At 34.5% G+C, this 20,735-nt stretch overlaps 1 protein-coding gene across 1 annotated transcript in view; it reads right to left on the bottom strand.

Annotated features, from left to right (window-relative positions):
• Window positions 1-1,460: 1,460 nt before the first annotated feature.
• LOC106878529 (dnaJ homolog subfamily C member 1) overlaps window positions 1,461-20,735 on the bottom strand; it is a 25,825-nt gene continuing 6,550 nt past the window's right edge. The window contains exons 2-11 of the mRNA XM_089358602.1: window positions 20,102-20,203; window positions 16,929-16,975; window positions 13,093-13,264; window positions 9,585-9,861; window positions 7,775-7,914; window positions 6,743-6,865; window positions 5,770-5,833; window positions 4,423-4,859; window positions 4,244-4,324; window positions 1,461-2,318 (exon numbers count right to left, since the gene is read on the bottom strand). Coding sequence (XP_089214728.1) covers window positions 4,259-4,324; window positions 4,423-4,859; window positions 5,770-5,833; window positions 6,743-6,865; window positions 7,775-7,914; window positions 9,585-9,861; window positions 13,093-13,264; window positions 16,929-16,975; window positions 20,102-20,203 — 1,428 coding nt within the window. The 3' untranslated portion in view covers window positions 1,461-2,318; window positions 4,244-4,258. The remainder of the gene's footprint in view (window positions 2,319-4,243; window positions 4,325-4,422; window positions 4,860-5,769; window positions 5,834-6,742; window positions 6,866-7,774; window positions 7,915-9,584; window positions 9,862-13,092; window positions 13,265-16,928; window positions 16,976-20,101; window positions 20,204-20,735) is intronic.

Raw genomic sequence — 20,735 nt, 5'->3', positions numbered from 1 at the left:
GACTGAGCTGAAAATTTGTACATCTATGTTAAAAGTGCTGGCAAGTTTGCATGGCAACTTTGAGTTTGCTCAGTTGAAAGGTGTGGCTTCTAGGGCAAAATTCCTCATCTTTTAAAATGTGGCCTGCATAGATCCAAATGAAATCGGGTTATAATACCGAAACAAGTAAAACAATAAAAGAACTATGCTATTTTAATCACAAGCAACGCCAGGTATCTATGTAAGTCTACTATATGTGAAAAGGGCGGACGTTGTCACACAAGCAGTTGTGCAAGTAAAAGTGTTAGTAAATGTGGTTGGATTGAGCTGAAAATTTGTACACCTATGTTAAAAGTGCTGTTGAGTTTGCATGGCAACTTATAATTTGCTCAATTGAAAGGCGTGGACTCTCCAATAAAATTCCTCATCTTTCAAAAATGTGGCCCGCATAGACCCAAATAAAATCGGGTTATAATACCAAAACAAGTAAAACAATAACAAACTATCTTAATCCCAAGCAAGGCCGGGTTTCTCTGCTAGTCTACTATATATTTGTGAAAAGGGCAGACGTTGTCTCACAAGCAGTTGTGCAGACAAATGTTAGTAGATGTGGTCGGATTGACCTGAAAATTTGCACACCTATGTTAAAAGTGCTGGCGAGTTTGCTCAATTGAAAGGTGTGGCCTCTAGGGCAAAATTCCTCATTTTTAAAATATGGCCCGAGTAGACCCGAATGAAATCGGGTTATAATACTAGTGATGATATATAATTGTAAAAGACTCACCTGGCTTCAACTGTTAACAATAACATAATTGAAATAGAATCACTTGGCTTTTAATTTCTTCAAATTAAAAGTTATCCCATTTTTATAAATGTATTATAGATGCACTACTTTTCTAACAGCTGCATTAAATTAGCCTTAATATGAATTGAAGACTTTCAAAGATAGGTGTGTATGTTTCACTTCTATTTTACTATTTACAGTTAAATATATATTTTTATAAAAATAGTATATTTATATCCCATTTATAAAAAAATAACAAATTATAATTAACATTTAATACATGTAAGTTATATAACACTTCAACAATAAACTGCAACTGATATAAACACTGAAAATTTGGGATGGGTGAAGTTTTGTACAAGTATAAAAGAAAACAACTAGAATTATGTTTTTTTTTTTTTTTTTACCAAAAAAACATTGTAACTGACTAAAATATCAAAAGTATAAATCCTGTCTCATGGAATGTATTCAACTGAACTACAAGTCCTACATGTTGGAATGTTGTTCGATCTTACTAGTAGTCCTTCATCATGACTGTACAGTTTTTTGAGTTGGGAAGAGATAGTTAGTATAATAAATTCCTTCCATCATAGAAATATTCAACAGACATTCTCCAAGCCATTCTTGGTGTTTCTTTGCCACAAAAATATTGTTTACAGTGCAGATAACAGGCTGTGACAAAAGAACAAACAAATACTGACCAAATGATTATGTTTGTCTTTGATATCATTTATATTTGGCAAAAAAATAAATTAGAAATAAGAGTAAAGAGATTCTTGATTGAAATCTGTGTCTGAGGCAGTTATTAAAATCAGAACTTCTTTGAAAGTAGTACCAAAGACCAAATGTTATCAAGAAGCAGCACCATATCTGTGTGTATGTATATATCTACATATAGAAATACATCTTGCTCTAAAAAACTGTTAACAACACACACACACACATACACTCTCTGTTTCTCTCTATTCTAGATATATACATTTAACTGTTTTTATATTTTTATATACATAGAAATAAGCATGTTTATGTTTGCATATTCAAACAAACACCCACAAACATAGACATTTACATATATACAAATACACATATAAAACACTAATAGACATACATGGTGATCATTTTTAGTAAAAGATTTCATATATTTAAAATAAAAATGTATTACATATGAAATAACCTGAAATAATTCTGCAAGGCCCAGTGAAGTATACCAATACCATATGGAAATGTACTTTATGAAATGTGAGTATATACCTGTGTTTTTTATAGAAAGAAAGACATAATGTAACAATGATTAACAGTTCTGATCACCAAATGAATCTAGTTTTGTTTTCCAGTGTATTAAATGGTAACTTCCAGTAACAAAAGTATTTAATAGCAACAAAATAAAGAGTATTTTTTTCATAATGCTATTCCAGTTCTGAAGAAGCAACAAATGAGGTATATTCTTTGGTATTTTAATATAAATGATGTGTGGAGACTTTATATTGAAAACAACACTTGTTCGTCAAGCATTCTCACGCATCCAGCAGTAAATTTCAATAGTCAGTTAGAAACCCTGAAACAAAATAAGAGAAACTATTAAACCAAAAAGCTTAGATTGATAATTTATTATCAGTAAGGATGTACCTAAGGCAATGTAATAAGAATGGACCTAGATACAATGAATTTCATACAAAAGTATAGTAAATTTCAAAATAAAATCCTTCTTTTTAGTTTTACTACCTTTTTCAAAGTTTTTACCCCTGAATTCACCCTGATTAACAAATTTATTTGGTAACCTCACTGATGCTGGTGCCACATAAAGAGCACCCAGTACACTCTGTAAAGTGGTTGGCATTAGGAAGGGCACCCAGTTGTAGAAACCATACCAAGGCAGACAGTAGAGCTTGGCACAGTCTTCTGGTTCGCCAGCATCAGTCAAACTATCCAACTCACGCCAGCATGGAAGGTAGACATTAAATGATGATGATTTAAACACTTCATCATCCAATGTTTTCTTTTTTCAGATGGAAGTGTGGTTCTGTTTCTAGCAAGCTGAGTGACCATGTAGGGATTTCTTTGTTGGTTCATACCTTTTTTAGTATACAGCTTAAATTGTGAAATTCCTATGAATTATCTGTGATAAATTAAAGACTTTGTAGTAATTCTGTGTTTTCAAATTGATCCTTTGAGGACAAATTGCAGATCTATTAATAAGTTGTTTAGAAAAAATTCATATTTGAAGACACAAATCCCCCAAACACGTTAGAATCACTCTGTCTTTTAGCTGATTTGGCAATTACATTCTCCAGGGGAGAGAAAGTCAAAAATAATCCAGGTAAGATTTGTGAAAACCTCTTAGAAGAAAGTACCAATTCTAAAGTTCTTACTCCAATCTAATCATTGAAAAGTAATATAAATTTCTATCTGACAGAATTGATAGTGTTGTGGTATTTGTTCCATCTCTTTACATTCTAAGTTCAAATCCTGCCAAGATCAATTTGGGACTATTAACAAAATAATGTAGTAGTCTAATACTGGGGTTGATTTAAGTGACTAACACTTCTCCCAAATTTCTGGCTTTCAACCTACATGTTACAGCTTTTTTTCTATTACATATAACAGTCATACTGATTTCTTAATTAGACACAAAGCCTCAAATCTGAGGACAGGATAAACTCAATTAAACTGACCCCTATACTTGAGCAGTATTTTATTTTATCAACTCTGGAAGGACAAAAGGTAAAATCAACCTGTGTTATTTAAGTTCATGGCTGTAACTATGTTCTGCAAGACATTTTTTACTGTAGGCCTTACCAATTCTGCATACTTAATATCTTACATCAGGAAACTAATGTTAAAAACACACAATTCAGCTGGTAACTTGACAACATTCATTTTTCTTTTGGTGGTGGAGTGAGGGTTTACTGGATACTAAAGCTAATAATACATCAATACTTTCAATTTTCTTTTTGCATTAAACAACTTTCAAAGAATTTTGTCATAAGTTACCCTGCTACAAAAGTGAAGATAAAAATCATGTCAAAGAAGAAATAGATGTGTTACACCAATGCCAGAATGGGACGACACTGCATAGTGCCAAAGATCCCAGCAATGCCATTGCGCTTCAGGACCAGTTACTGCAACAGTTTGGGTTTCAGGGGCCCACAGCTTTTTAATACTCTTCCAAAGAGCCTGAGGAGCCTGCACAAAGTAGATGTAGGCGTTTTTAAATCAAAGCTGGATCTCTTCCCGTTGAGAGTCCCAGATGAACCTACCTCACGGCAAGAGGTGCAAATGAGGGTAGCTACATCAAACTCCATTCTTCACTAAGTGCCACATATTGGAGGAGGCTCTCAGTAATAAAAGTGTAGCAAAACAGTGGTGCATCAGCATGGCCGCAGCTCTCAGCTGAAACTATAGAAAAAAAAAAACTACAAATGGCAACTGATATTGGAAACTACATATTAGTTATTACAATACCTTCATTTGTTTTCTTACCTCTGTAGCCTTACGTCATTGCTGAACTTTCTTCTTTTTAATCATGCTTACCAAATATTTGAATCGTAAAATGCAGTCCTCCTGTAATAAATAGTAACAAATATACATATACCAGCTTATACTGCAGTCTTGAACAGTAACAAAATTTCATTTATTTGAGAAGGAAAACTGCTTCATACCTTAGATTTTGAAGGGATATTTTCAGCAATTTTTTCCCATCTTAACTCAGTACCTTTTGGATATAACCGCAACATCTTTTCAAAAGTCATCTGATTAGCCTGAGACCAGAAATCTTGACTGTCTCTTGAAATTTCATCAGTTATTTTGATATGGGAACTATGACTGCTACTATTACTTCTATCAGTAGTTGATAGAGATTCTGATGGTACACTGTTTGTCTGGGCCTTTTCAGACTCAACTGTTTCAATTGAACCAATATTTTGTGCTACAGTTTTAATATTGCTTTTTTTCTTTTGATTAGATGAGAGTCCTTTCTCTCCAATGGGTGTTTGAGAACCATACATTGTATCTAAAAATACTTCTGAATTCATTTTAGTAGATATAATGTTGTCATCAACAAAGTTCGATTTTGTTGTTGGTTTAACATTTACACTATCTGAAAAAAAAAATATGAAAAAAAATAAGAAAAATGAATTTTTAAACAAAGGTTTATAAGAAAGAGAAATTAGACGAAACTGGAATGTCAGAACAATGTCAATGATGGTTATAAAAAAGATTGAAAATAAGGTTAATTTTATAAGGGTGACAATATTTATTGCCATATTCAAGGAGAGGCACTGCCCATAATCTTAACTTGGTAGAAAGGGCTCTTGATTCAGAATGGTGGTGATGAGTAATATTGGTGCAGTTAATATGGACTCAAACAGATGGAGGTTAGTGTAAAACAAGTATATTTGAAATAGAAAGAAGTACCATGACATAGTAAGGTATAGAACAGAAAACTTTGAATGATAATTGAGGTAGGTGTTTAGAGAGAGAAATTGAGTGCAGATGGTGAAATGTACAGACATGTATGAAATGAATAAATTCAAATAGAAGCCAAATGCATACAGCAAGTTCAAGAAATATGAAACCACTACTATAGTAAACTGAAAAGGGAAGAGAAAGGGCCAATGTATGAAAGTTTCCAGTTTAGGAAAAAAAGTTAATACATTAATCCAAACCACCCATAGCTGTCATTCACAAGCAAGTATAACTTTACAGCATGTACCTTGTTTTCGTTGTTTTGGATGTCTACAGAGTTGCAAGCTGGCATAGACACACTCTCAGCCCTCTAACCTTTGATTCAGTGAAACAAGTAACAAATGAACACAGTGAGAGTTGTACTAGTACTGGGTGGTATTCATTTTCAGCTGTGTAGAGTGGAACAACATAAAGTAAAATGCCTTGCTCAAGAATACAATGCACCAGCCAGTCCAGGAATTGAACACACAACCATATGCTTCTGAATACAACACACAAACCACTAGACCACATGCCTATTTAAAAAGAGAAAAACAACTGACCTTGTAAGCCTGATATAGAATTTGCTAGAATGTTTTTCTTGTTGCTTTTTGATTTACTTATAACCTGTAATTCAAAAATGAATGCTGATATCAGTAGTAATATTTTTTTATAATTTAGCTTATATTTTCAAAAAATACAGAACTTCTTTACATTCTTGGATACATAAACAGTACTTGAAAGAAAGACATCTTTTAGTTTGTTCCTCTGTACTCTTAGACATACTTCATTTCATGCTTGAGACAAAGCTTATTACCCTACTTGCTTCAGTCTGAAAACAGACTTCATTAACTGTAAGAAGCACATTTTATGGAAATGGAAATGTCCAATTTTGGAAAGAGTACCTGAAATTATTCTAGTGTAAAAATAAGGATAGATGAAAAATACTATTAAAAAAATTGATAAAATAGCAACTTCATTTTCTTGCTTTTTTTATATTGCTCAGAGCTCTATAGAGGATGATGAAAATAACTGTACCTTCCTGTATCAAGTCCTAAAGCGTGTGTGTGTGTGTGTGTGTGTACACATAGATACGTAAACATATAAATATGCACTAAACAATGAAAAACTAAATTTAAATGCCAAATTAAATTGCTGAATATTTAGAATCTAAACATTAGATGAGTAACATAAAAATAACAGGAAAAGAAAATAGAGAACATGATATTCAAAAATAACGCTATATTTAGTAAAATAAAACCAAATGGTCATTATAAACTATGTTCTAAATAATAAATATTTTTGATTACATTTAATGTCCTTCTTATTCGAGGAGGAAGATAAAGTCAATTGAATTCAGCAACATAAAACTGCACACAAGTGGATATATAACTATTTTAATGTCATCTACACCACACACACTGCAAATGATACATTTATTAAAAAACATACTTTTAAAATATAGAAGTTATTTTGGAACACCCTTGCCTTCTTTATTATAAATAATTATACATATAACAATAATTAGAATGTTACCTCTGAAACAGGTCGAGCCACCATCTCAGCTACTTTTTCCCACCGACCAGTAGTTCCTCCAGGGTATCTTGCAATAGCTCTGGCCAGCAAAGCGTAATCTTCTTCATTCCATTCAACACCAGACTATATTTATATGTAAATAAAGAAAAACTAGTTATTTCTACTGTGAGAGCTAGTTTTTTTCATGAACATGTGATATAAAAGTTATCTTGGAACACTGACTAACTAAAATATAGATAAATAATCAAAAGCACAAGGATTAAAACTTATTCATAAAGTAATAATAAATATATATATTTTAAGTTTAAAAATAAAACAGAAACAGCCAAATCTGACTTTGACACCAACTTTTTTTCTTAGTCATCATCCGTCCTAGGACATAATTATCTCAAGTTCCAGGAGCCAAAGGGCTACCCAGTTTTCATGTTGTTTAAATGGCTAAGCTCATGACATTCCTATTAAACAGAATGTCGGTCTGTCAGGGTTAATTATTTACAGCTGAGCGGACTGGAACAATGTGAAATGAAGTGTTTTGCTCAAGAACACAAAGCACTGCCCAATCTAGGAATTGAAACTATAATCCTACATCATGAGTGCAACACCCTAACCACTAAACAACACGCATTCACATTTTTTCCCCCAAATCTTTATTTAAATATCATAAACCAGCAAGACAAAAATAACAGTTATTTATAAATAAAGTATCAAATGTACTTCTATCATAATATAATTTTCTAAAAAGAAATCATTGTATTTTGGTAACTGAAAATGTTAAATACTCCTTTACAGCTGAAGAGAACATGTATTTTATTTCTTTCATGTTGACCTAAAATTAAGTCAATGCAAACTCTAATATTCACAAAATATAAAAGTCACATGTGATATTCAACCAAAATGTTTTTAGTGAAATGGCAAAAAAACAGACATCCAGCTGTTGAATACTGCTTCATGCTAACCCAGCATGGAAAAAGTGAATTTAAAAACAATGATGATGATGATGATGATGATGACAATGATGAATAATTTATTTACCTTTATTTTTTGTTCAGGCTTTGAATCAAGAGTGATGTCAATGGAAGGAGTATATGCTACAGCAGCTGTAGATGCAAACGTCTCAGCAGAATATTCTGGAAGTTCAATCCTTTGACGTTTTTTGACTTTCTTTACTGGTTCTACAATGTACAAAGGAAAAGAGCAAAATTTCAGAAGCTGAATGAAACTACAAATGCAATTTGCAAACCAAACCAGCAACTTTAGCAGAGCTATCTTGATCCACTGTAACACTTCTTCCTTTTTGTATTACTTCCAATATTAATACAAACTGCAATTATATTTCTTGGAAGATAATGACCTACTCTGTAATTTCTACAAATCCTACTTTTGAAGATGGGGAGAGCAGAAGCTGAATTAAAAAACCTGAGTTTGCTATTTCAATGAAATCTCAAACTCTTTTCTTATTAACTCACCTGAAATTGACCCTAGGTTCCACAATACACGCTTCCTGTTTGAAGTGATCAAAACCAAAACCTCCCATCAAAATTTCATGTTAATCTCGGTTCCAAACATCAGCTCAATAATGAAAAAGTTATTTTACAAAAGCCTTCATTATTTCAAAAGTTAATTGAAATAGTGTATTTCAGAAATATGGTAACAAAAAGATTAATGATGACTTGCAACCATGTGATTCCATTGCACAACCCTTGGGTAAGAGTCACTGACCAAAGACAGAAACTGTATGAAGACACATCTTTTATTATTATCATCAATTGTTTTGAAGTCCATTTTTCCATGCTTGCATGGGTTGGACAGAATTTGTTGAGGTAGATTTTCCTTTGTTGGATGTCCTTCCTATAACCAACCCTAACCTGTTTCCAAGTAAGGTAACATTTCTCCATGACCAGGCATGTTTTCATGGAAGTTTGGTAACTAAGGACACTGCTTGCATAACAGTGACAACACTTGTTTACAACTATCACACAATGACAGAGCAGGGAGACAGTAGCACACGCACGCATGCACACACACACATATAAAATCATTCTTTTAATTTCAGTCTATCAAATCTTTCTACAAGGCTTAGGTTAGCCTGGGGCCATAGTAGAAGACACTTGCCTAAAGTGCTACACAGTAGGACTGAACCGAGAACCATGTGGTCAGGAAGCAAAAAACTTCTTACCACATAGTCATGCCTGCACTTCACAGCCATGTCTGCACCTCATAACCATCTACACATTTTACAACTGAGATTGTTGCTGTTGTCTGCACTGTTTGACCCTAGATCAGCCTTAATCGAGTAGACTTTTGATCATTTCAGCTGTGAACATCACACTGTCTTTTTGTATACCACTGACTATTCAGTGTTTTTATATACCACTGATATTCAGTGTGACCTATTTTAAGAATGAAGTATGTGGTTTGAAGAAAATCTAACAGTTATTTTTAGCAAATTAAGAAACTACATAGAAGATTTCTTTGCTTGTAAAGCAGTTTTTCTGGAATGGTTCACCAGAAGTCCTGTTCACTTCTGTTTTCTTATAATCTCAGTAAACTAAGTGGGATATAGTATCATTGGTATGTTTTTGTTTACATCAAAAGCAAAAAAAAAAAAAAAGGAAATCACTATGAATGCTCTAAAATAATTACACATGAATGTAACATTGTGTACACAATATCTCCTGATAATTATATACTATCTTACAATATAAGTAATAAAGTGGAATATGATTGAAAATCTGTATTTTGAATAACAATATTAAATCTGTAATGGACTGTGTTAAAAGACACTACAGTCAGTGAATTGTAAAATTTCTTGAACTCTAAATGAAACTATGAGAACACAAACCTTGAACAGGGGGGTTTTCTTCTTCCACTTCAACTTCTTTACATCTCTCTCTCCAAGATATGAGATATTGTCTAAGTAGACAGTAGTAGAGAGGAATATTGAGGGTATTTGTATACAGCCAGCAAGTCAGACGTAGTGGCCACAAATCAATTAATTGGGGGCGATTAATGGCATTCAACTCCTCTTTAAATTCAGCTTCAATCTCATTTTCACACATTGCTGCTTTCTTCCGGCTTTTCTTCTCAGATTTCTTCAACTTGCTTGCATAGTTTTCTTCCTAAGACCATTGACACAAATTAGATAAAAAACATCAGAAGTTTTGCAAAGATTAAAATGATATAAGTAAAAAGTAATTATCTTAAGTTATTTTTTTACTGTAGTTAACAATAACTAAATAAACAAATTTATATATTTCTGCAAATAAATTATTGTAGAACAGGACATTCTTCCAAATACAAATAATTTAACATTGATGGACCTTCCCAATAATTCAGTGTCATGCCATTAGCAGGATTTGAACTCTTATCACTAACTCTGCTTACAAAATTTATAAAACTTTCTTGTTAGAGGAAACTGATTTAGAGGAGTGTAACAAGGAATTTTCTCAAGTCATCACATTTAGAAGAATTAGAAATTTTAAACAACTGATCTATCTAAACTCCTTCAACTCTACTTTTATATAAAATTATCGCAACTATTTTTAAAAGATACATGGAGAACTGGATAATTAAGAAGTGGAACTGCTAATTCTACTTTAATGCATGCAAAAATACAGAAAAAAGAAATGGAGCATTACGTTTTTATATTTCTGATATTAATTAGTGTGTGATGTGTACATTTATTTAATGGTTCTTTCATCATTCTTTCAACAAATACAGTGAAGAATGTATTTTGCTGATGAAGGCATAAGACTAAAACCTATCTGGAGTTGTTCCCCATATCAAAATAATTTAATATTAGTTATTGACAAATATTCTTTCTAAGGTTCCCAGAACATTGACCCTCTAGAATTCCTGCCCTGCTCATGTCTTTCTGTTGTGTGTTGACTTACAAAGGTTCAAGAGGAACATTAAGGGCTTCAGTTTCATAAGTTTAAGAAGGCCTGCAAAGACAATGGACATTATCCCTTCCTCTTGACCCAACAAGTTACAGAAAAATGGTTACAAGAATAAAGGAGGTGCACTAGAGAGAGGAAACAACAAATGCATTAAATTGATTGACCAGGTTATGAAAATTACTGAAAAAGTTTGATATGCAATTTGGTTTTGTACCAGAATGCAGTAGTACTGATATTATTTTCCTTAGCTAGGAGTAAGCCACTCCAGCTAACATTTCATGAGCTCAGAGTATCACACTCTATAATCTGGTGGTCATTCAAGAAACCAGTATGTAAATGGAAAGGCATGAACAGAGGTGCAGTCAGTAAAGTAAGCATTAACAATGAGTATAGCAGCAATTTTAATGGCACAAGTAGGGATATACCAAGACTCAGTTTTCATCCTTCTCCTGTTTATTAAGTAGTCCAGGCCATAACAAAGATGTTTAAGATTGGTTGCCCACAGAAACGTTTGTATTTTGATAATTTAGCCTTCATAACTGGATCTATCACAGATTTAGAGAAGAAATTCCTAATTTAGAAATAAAACCTAGAATTGAGAGGCCCCAAAGTAAACCTTAGTAAAGTTTAAGTTGGCAGGAAAGCATTGGGGAAGTGGACATTTGTTATGGTGCAACCAGAGCAAACAATGGATACAAGAGGTGTAGTGAGATCGTATAAAGGCTGACAGAGAAGGTAGACTTTATATGTAGCAGATGTACAGTAATTACACATAAAATAAATTTCTTCCAATACTTGGAAGGTTCTCTAGACATAGTTGATAGCTTATGTTATTGTCATTGAGGTGACCTAATTAAAACTGAAGATGGGTGTGTTTTGAAAACATAGTTGCCAGAGTAAGAACAGGGTGGAAAAAGTTCAGGGAGCTATTACCTCTGCTGGCAACAAATAGTTTCTCTCTCAAAATGAAGAGCAGATTGTATGATGCTTGTGTACAAAGTACGATGCTGTGAGACATGGGCTTGAATGCAGAAGATATGCAAAGGCTGGAAAAAATGAAGTGAGCATGCTACAATGAATGTCAAGTGTAGGCGTGCATGAACAACAGAGTACAAATGAGCTGAAAATCTGGACATATGGAGAATCAGATGTAGTATACAAGAAAAGAGACTGTGCTGGTGCAGGTATGTGATGTGTATTGAAGGTGACAATTGTGAAAAGAAGTGCCAAGTGCTACAAGCGGACAGAACCAATGGACAAGAAAAGAGATCAAGGAAGACATGAAACAAAATGGTGAAAACTGATCTCAAGAAGCTGACCTCATGAAAGAGATGAGGAAACACCATGACAAATGAAGAAATATGCTAGAGAACATCTATCCAACCATATAAGCATGGAAACAGTTGCAAAACTGATGATGATGATGATGATGGAGTTTGAGATATTTATATTTGAATATCATGAATATCTTACCTATTTGTTCATAACACTATCTCTCTGACATTCCATCACTTGTGAAACAACAGATAGCAAAGCACCAGATCTGTCCATATTCAACCCTATCATCCATCTCCATCATTCTATCTCTTTTCCATTACTCTCTTTCTCTCTCTCTATCCCATGATCCAGCCATCATGTAGCTGTCTATCACTCTCTCTCCCACTAATCTCTTCTGTATCACCCTCTTGTACCAACCACTTGGGTCCTCTTCTATTACTCTCCCTTCTTTCATACTCTCATGCTTGCTCTCTCCCATTACTCTCTTTGTTATCATTCCCTTAGTCATGCTGCTGCTGCTGCTGCTGCTCAATACACTCACCAACAACCTTCAAGCAGCTCTCTTTCTCTCTCCAACCACACTCATACTCTGGTTCTTTTCCTTATATTCTCTTCTATCACCTCCTTGCTTTTATCACACTGGTCTTTTCTCATCACCCTCTCTTCCTCTCACTCAATTATGAAGAAAGGAAACAGAAACAACACTGAGAAGAGGAGACTACTTTCTGGAGCCTATGAAAGAGATAGTAGTGAGGAGTAAAGACTCTTCTGGTTTGCTGGGAACAAAACAACTACTTTACAACTAGTTCCACAATAAAAGTGCACTCAGTGCATTTTGTAAAGTGGTTGTTAATAGGAAGGACATCCAGTTATACAAACCAGGTCAAAAATGGAACATACAAGCAAAAGAAAACCCATAAAACCCATGCCAGCATGCAGAAGTGTAAAGGATGATGATGATGATGATGATGATGATAGTAGTAGTGGTAGTGATGATGATGATGCTCCTAGGGTAAATGAAATGCATGTAAAAAAAAAAAAGGAAAAGAAGCAGCTCCTGAAGGTAACTGAAGAATATACTAATTGGAATATAATATAATAAACATGCAAAAGAGGAAGTTATGGTCTGGTTGATCAGTACCATTTTAAAAAGCAAGAAATTAAAATACTTACCACAGTAAATTTCCGCTCTAAGTAAACTGACCAGCTGACTAGGTATTGGCCCACAGTCAGAATCAGGAACATTAAAACACTAAGCTCAAGGAAACCCATTTTACGAACTCGCCGATAGTAAAAGACAGGTTGTTTCCAATCAGGAAGTCCATTCTTGAGAACATCGTTGTACCTAAAAGTAACAAAGAAGATGTTAGAAAGGCAATTTCTTTCCCAAACATAAAAACTCTTTGTCATTAGGTAGATGTTTTACTGATTTATATCAATGATTTTCATACAAACATGGGTGAGGAGAGTTGGGTTTTTTTTTTCCATACTGGGGCAAACAAAGTTATGTGCTTTGTTCAGTGTCGCATAGCAATGGTTAGTTTTGAACTCACAATCATAGTCAGTTGTCCAGCATCTTAACTCTTTTGATGCAAACCTGCATAAGACAACGCCTGGTTCACAATTCTGACATAATTCCTTTTTTGGCAAGGTGGATCTTGAAGCATATAAAGCTATAAATAATAGGATGTAAACAAATATTGGGTTAAAAAACCTTTTTGGCTAGAAAACGTTGAAGGCTATCCATGGGACTCAAATCCACATTTCCTGTGAACATGACAGGAATTCCACTATTGGACCAAAGCATTCCTTTGAATTTCTCTATCCATTTAGAAACTTTATTCTTACCAGCAATAATTGTATGTTGTTGATGTCATAAGAATTTATGAACTTCAAGAGAACATCACATAATTCTTTTTTGTGAATGATGGATTCCAAAGTAGATAAATCTACAAATAATACTGTGTAAATATTGGATTAAAAAACCCTTTAGATACAAAAAGGAATGACATCAACAACACAGATAGTCTTTTAGTGATTGTATGTAAATTAAAACCTATTTTATTAAGTTTTTCCTATTCTTGATTATTTTCACAATTAATTGTATTATATAGCAGAGCCTTGAGACTAAGTAACAGCTGAATCAACAAGAATCCAAAGCATATTCCGTTGGATTTGAAATGAGGCACAAAACTAGATAATGTAAAGCTTCTAGTTCAACTTTATCTAGATGGCAACTTGTTGTACCATCTAGAAAATAATGATAGACTTAGCTGATCACTGGATCTAGCCAACATGACAATATCAACACATGACAATTATGTATAATATAACTCCACAAGCCCGTAATAACCAGATACTAAGCAAGTGCACACTCAATGGTTACATCACTCTGAACAATAGTGATTTTTTTGAGGCACAAATCTAATTGTTAGAGGGAGATGAGTAGTCAACTGCATTAAATACCTAGTATGTTACTGGTAGTAATGTTTATATTTATTAGGCAGTTTCAGGAGCGATGATTAACCAGGAAAAATCAGTGGGCTTGAGGCTCAGCATCTGGAGAAGCAAGCACGCTGTCCAACTGTGTTACTGGGTACTGGATGGACAGACCGGTTAAATTACTTGGGGTCTGGTTTGGTCTGGACCTCCAGATGGACAAAATCTGGAATGAGGTAACAAGCAGGGTGACTACTTTCACCCAGAAATGGGCTGAGAGAAAGCTATCCCTGAAAGGTCAGGCAGAGATGGCTAATGTGGATATCTGTGTCTGTCATCTAGTATCATATGACTGTCGTGCCTTGTCCCAGCCACCATCTGATTACACTGGAGTGTATACTCTTCCGCTTCTTGTGGAAGGAACACATTCCGATAGTCAGACAATCTATCTGCTGTTAACACCTGCTGTAAGGTGGCCTGGGCATGCTGTGGTTGATGACACATAGACATGCACTGAGGCTACAACATCTCCAGTGCTTCCTTGACAGTGAACAGGTGTGGTTGTTGTTCGCCAGACATGTATTTCCACAGATAGTTTCTTTAACAGAGCTGCAGTCCTGGGTAAAACAGACCGAGGGAGTGCATTTGGAAAGTGGAGTATCTTCAAGCGCTCACAGCCCTCAGCCAATCAGACACTGCAATAGGCAGAACATCCACTTTAACTTTTTATAGAGGATTAGTGGAGGGAAAATGCAACAATGTTCTTGGGAAGACCTTGGGTGTCGAAGATCAGCTAGCCACTCTTTTCTGGAGAACTTTTGACCTGGGACCGATAAATAATTTCCAAAAATCTCTGGCCTGGCAGTGCGACCAGGGAGCTTTGCCTGTTTGAGATAAACTTTACAAGCACAGAAGTGCTGTCAGCTGAGCATGTCCAAGATGGTCCTGCATGCACTCGTCCAGTGCCCAAGCACTGGTGACCTGTGGGTTTATGTCAAACAACTGCTGTCGTGTGTAGGACAGATCCAGCTGTCAACTAAATCCATTGTGAAGATCGCCCTGCCACCTTACTTTAACCAGGAAAGAAAGGCTGTGCTTATATGCCTGGCGGCCATTGTGAAAGAGGTTGTATGGTGGATGAGATTGAAGGGACTGAAGACAAACACTTTTCTCTTTGGCCAATCCCTAATCAACTTCAAGTTTCACTTGAAAAAGAAAATAAGGGTAGAGAGGGAAGTGTTGCCTTCTAGCCAGTTTGCTGAAAGGTGGATGAAAGTGGCGAGAATGGTGCGGATGAACAGGCCTGCCCTGAGCATATGCCTGTGGTTGGAAAAAAAGGAAAGGAAAAAAGGCACCTGCTCCAAAAGTCAGGGTACCCATGGTTTTTATGGGATTTTTTCCATCGGCAGCCCTTGAATGTTTCCTCCCTATTGAGGATTATACACTGTTGTTTTTCTTTTTTAAATTTTGTTAGTCCTGTTTACATGCACAACATACACACACACACATTCTTTTGTTTTGTCCGGTACTGTCCATGTTTTTCTAAATGTAAACCTTTATGGTTAATAAAGAAATTATTATTATTATAATTATTCAAATTCCACTGAAGTCAACTTTGCCTTTTGTCCCTTTTGGGACTGACCATTTCTTTTGGCTCTTTATATTCTAAGTTCACATTCCACTGAGGTCAACTTTACCTTTTCTTCTGTCAGGGTTGATAAAATAAGTACTGGTTGAGTACTAAGTGGATGTAATCAACTAGACCCAACCTCAAAACTTCAGGCTTTGTGCCTTTAGTAGAAAGGATTATTATTATTATCCTTGACATATTACTGAAGAAAGCTCTTTAGATTTGCCTGCACCATACTCCAAGTATCCCTTGTCTCTATACATCTTATGAAAACAGGGATCTGAACCTGTAAAGTTTTTCTCCAAGGGAAATATGCTTGAACCAAGACTTCTCTTTACATGCCACTAATGTTGTTGGAAGCAAGGGCTAATACAGCTTAGCACTGGTATCATTGCAGGCATTGCTACATCAGAATGTAACGGGACAATGCTCAGATAAATTTCGTCAATTCATCACTATGGACCTGTACTTAATTTATTCCTGAAAAGACAAAAGGAAAATTTGAATTCAAATCACAGAAAGCTAGGACAAATACTATGTAGTATTCTACCTGATGCTCTAATGATTCTGCGAATTTGCTATTTAACATCTATTCCTTTAACTGTAATTTGACCAGATAGAATAAAAACATCTGCTTAATATAAAGAAGACAATGCAAGTAAGAAGTCTCAACAGTCTCAACCTACCAGAATATCAATAATTTATACCAACAAATACAACATACATCTGATTGAGCCAATGAGGGAATCTCTGTACAGTTGCTCAGCCTGCTAGAATTGGCAAATAGAAAATAATACCTTGCCGTCTTGAAAAGGGAAAGATTCATTGGATAAGGGTAGAGAGGGAAATTTTTTTATCATAAATTTATTTAGTCTAGTCTTATCTAGGGCTAAGTGACCATAACATAAGCTTCTTGCTTCTTTAAGATATACATACTAACCTTTGTCTTTTCTCAGGATCTTTCAAAACTTCATAAACTGACACCATCTGAGAAAATAAAGATTAGAAACAATTTCAAAAACTAAACTAAACAGTTCACCTTTTTATTTATACATTCTTAAACAACCATACACTCACACAAACACATACATGATGATTATGATGATACATATGCAGCATATATCATTCCTATAAATGGTTTATAGCTGTTAGTGCAAGCATGTAAGTCATGGAGAGAGGGGAGTGTGAATCTATCATATATTACAGTAGATTGCAAGTAAAAGCTTGGCTATGTGGTTAAAAAGTTTGTTTTACAATAACTCTGGGGTCAATCAAAGTGCACAGCATCTTGGACAAGTATCTTCTACCATAAACTTTGGGTTGTCTAATGCCTTGTGAGAAAATTGCAGTAATCAACCATATATATATATGTAGGTGTTTTGGTCCCCTCTTCTAGCTGGAGTAGTCATGTACTTCCTCTACAGCAAAAATACATGTACCTATTTCAATCAAGGGTTGTTGTCTTGCAAGCTACTTGGTGATCTCACGAGTACCAACAACATGAAAAAGTACCCAGCACACTCTAAAGAGGTTAGCATTAAGAAGGGTATCCAGCTGTAGAAATCATGTCAAAAGAGACTTTGGAGCTTCACACAGTCTTCTGATCTGTTGGATCCTGTCAAACTGTCCAACCCATACCAGCATGTAATACAGACACTAAATGATGATGATATTCACATGAAAATACAGATATATTTGTGCATTGAACAAAAATATCTTGTATCTATTTTGTTTGGGTTACATGCATTCCCTAGTTACTCTCACTATAAAAAAAATGTAATTAACCAGTGATTGGCCTCTTGGAAACCAATCAAAATCGAGTTAAATTGGACACTAAACTCCACTTGCAAAGACCTGTTGAGGCAAGTGAAATAGAAATTGAGTTATTCGACAACTGACACCCATGCCAACGTCGTCTCCTTCATTGGACATGAAACTTAGCTTGCGAAGACTTATTGGGGCAAGCGAAAGCGAAATTGTGATGGCACCTGTGCCCAGCATCACCTTTCTGGCACTTGTGCCCGTGGCATGTGTAAGGACTTTTGAGCGAGGTCGTTGCCAGTGCCCCTGGACTGGCTCTTGTGCGGGTGGCACATAAAATACACCATTTTGAACGTGGCCGTTGCCAGTACCGCCTGACTGGCTTTCGTGCTAGTGGCACGTAAAAGCACCCTCTACACTCTCTGAGTGGTTGGCGTTAGGAAGGGCATTCAGCTGTAGGAACTCTGCCAAATCAGATTGGAGCCTGGTGTAGCCATCTGGTTTCACCAGTCCTCAGTCAAATCGTCCAACCCATGCTAGCATGGAAAGCGGACTTTAAACGATGATGATGATGATGATGATGATTTTTGTTTACATGTGCATGATATATATATTTAAAGGGAAGGGGAGGCACAAATTAAAATCACAAACCATACATTGCTCATTTCCGTATTTGAGCTACTTATCTTTCTTTCAAACTTTCCTGGCCTGCATAAATGAAAGTAGACACAAAAGGTAGACTACTGACTGGTTGATTTGGATAAATAATGAATAATTCAAGAGTTTGAAGTGAAAATGTTGCTGACATTTTATTAAAAGCAATACACTGGGTTTAACAGCCAAACTACAAATCAATAGACTAACCTAAATTATAAATGGCAAGGTAATAAGTAACTTATTATCTTGTACTTGAAGTCTACCAACATAAACTCAATTTTTCAGTTGTTCAGATTTATTTAACATCTGCAAAAGATTGGACAAAGCATATCTGAAAATTAAATATATGTATTATCGTATTTCCCAGTAACACATATATTTAATGTGTTTAATAAACTCATACTTTTTTTCTTTTTTAAATCAGTGTCTTATCACTAGAGGATCAGGTTACAGAGTGAAATTCACTAACAGCTGGGTCTAATTCTCAGTTCAATGCTTGTCTCATAGCATAAGTCTACATTTAAAACTCACATACATTAAATATAATCCAGTACTATGATTAATATATTTATTAGTTTTGTAATATATTGATAGTAACCAGAAAGAAGTTTACAAGAGTTTACTGGCACCTGTAACTGAATACCATGTTTTGCTTGGTTCTTGGTGAATCAACAATGATGATGTCTCAAACAACATTTGTAAACAGGTAGAAGTACGATTGATGTAGGTGCTATTCGTTGTCACTTTGGTAATTCAGCTGACACCCTACCTAATAACTAATCAATGGCAACTAAAGGAAGACATAAATACACAATAAGTTACAAGCTATAAGTTCTTGAATATGTCAAACAACATAGCAACAGTATAAATCACCACCAAATGAGAAAATAATTTGTGAATGAAAAAACAAGAGGATACATAATTTTACACATATCCAATGCATACTTGTATGGAAAATGAACTTGAGGATGATGGATACAAAAACAAAGTATGGAATACACAGTCTCAACAAAGACAATGTGCAAGACAAGAAGGCTGGCAGAACAGGTGTATACATATCGGCAGATGAGTTTACTGCATCTTCATTATGTATTATGTTTTCATGAAAAAGTATGACCAAGCAATGGAATAAAGACAAAGAATACACAGAAGATGCCTAAAGGGTATGATGAAAGAGTCCTTGAATTTCACAAAAAATGTGATCAACGCCAAACTGGAAACAAATTACACACTGGGCAATTAGGACAATATGTGGATCATGTACTGTTAACATTCAATGTGCCGAAAATACAACTTGCTAATTATAATAATAGGGTGCATCATATCATTTATAGCATCTTAGGAAAAAGGAAATAGGCTAATCAGATTAATTAAGCAAAAGTAATTTTTCTATTTATTTTTTTATTAATTTGCCTTTATTCAAAATAAAGATTCTTGTTTGAAGAGATCATTACTAATATTGCTAATAAGCTGAATTGAGAATGTCGTTTTAAATCCAGCATTCTTTTGTACTCATTCTTCATTTACTAAGATTCCTCTAAACTAAAATTCTAGAAATCAATGATTAAGAAATGTGTTTTAAGCCAGTCTTTCTTTCAGTTATTTCAATAGGAATTTTAATCCAGAAGTAGATGTTTTGTTTAAGGACAAACACTTGATCATAAAAAAGGTAAGAGAAGAAGAAAACAAACTTACCTCAAGGAATTTCTTTTCGGCATCAGGCGCTTTATTTTTATCAGGGTGAAGTTGCAAAGAAAGCTTGCGATAAGCTCGCCGTATCTCTGTTGCTGAAGCAGTCTAAATGGAACCATAAAATAATTTTAAATCAATGATATTAATATAAAAAAGAACTATTAAAAAAAAAACACAATATTATTTTATCAAGCATTACTTGGTGATTGTAATCTTGAACAGAAAGTCTGAAACAATTCTTGAGCACAATATTTTCAAACATTGAGAAACTAATAGGTCTGAATTTGTCTCAAGTTGTCATATTTATAATAATTACATAAGTAAATAACAGGTAAGTTAAAAACTTCAGATGGCTAATATTACTAAGTATCATAGATAATCAATTGTGGCACATCATAAAACTGTTTCTGACATTGAACAGGTACGTAAAAACTTGAAAATACTATGGAGGCAAAATTAACAAAGTACTGCATGAATTAATCCTGTATAAAAAACTTAGTTCTACACTATTCATTGTTTTCTTAATTGCTATGACTACTTCAAAAGACACTGGGGAAGAGTTGCATTAAACTCAATAAGTTTCAAACAAAATATCCTACATAGTTACAAAGTCAGTAATCTATAGTAAAATAACCCA

Source organism: Octopus bimaculoides, chromosome 10 (assembly GCF_046866305.1).
Source record: "Octopus bimaculoides isolate indiv1 chromosome 10, ASM4686630v1, whole genome shotgun sequence".
Taxonomy (NCBI): domain Eukaryota; kingdom Metazoa; phylum Mollusca; class Cephalopoda; order Octopoda; family Octopodidae; genus Octopus; species Octopus bimaculoides.
This window is presented reverse-complemented; position numbering and strand designations above follow the sequence as displayed.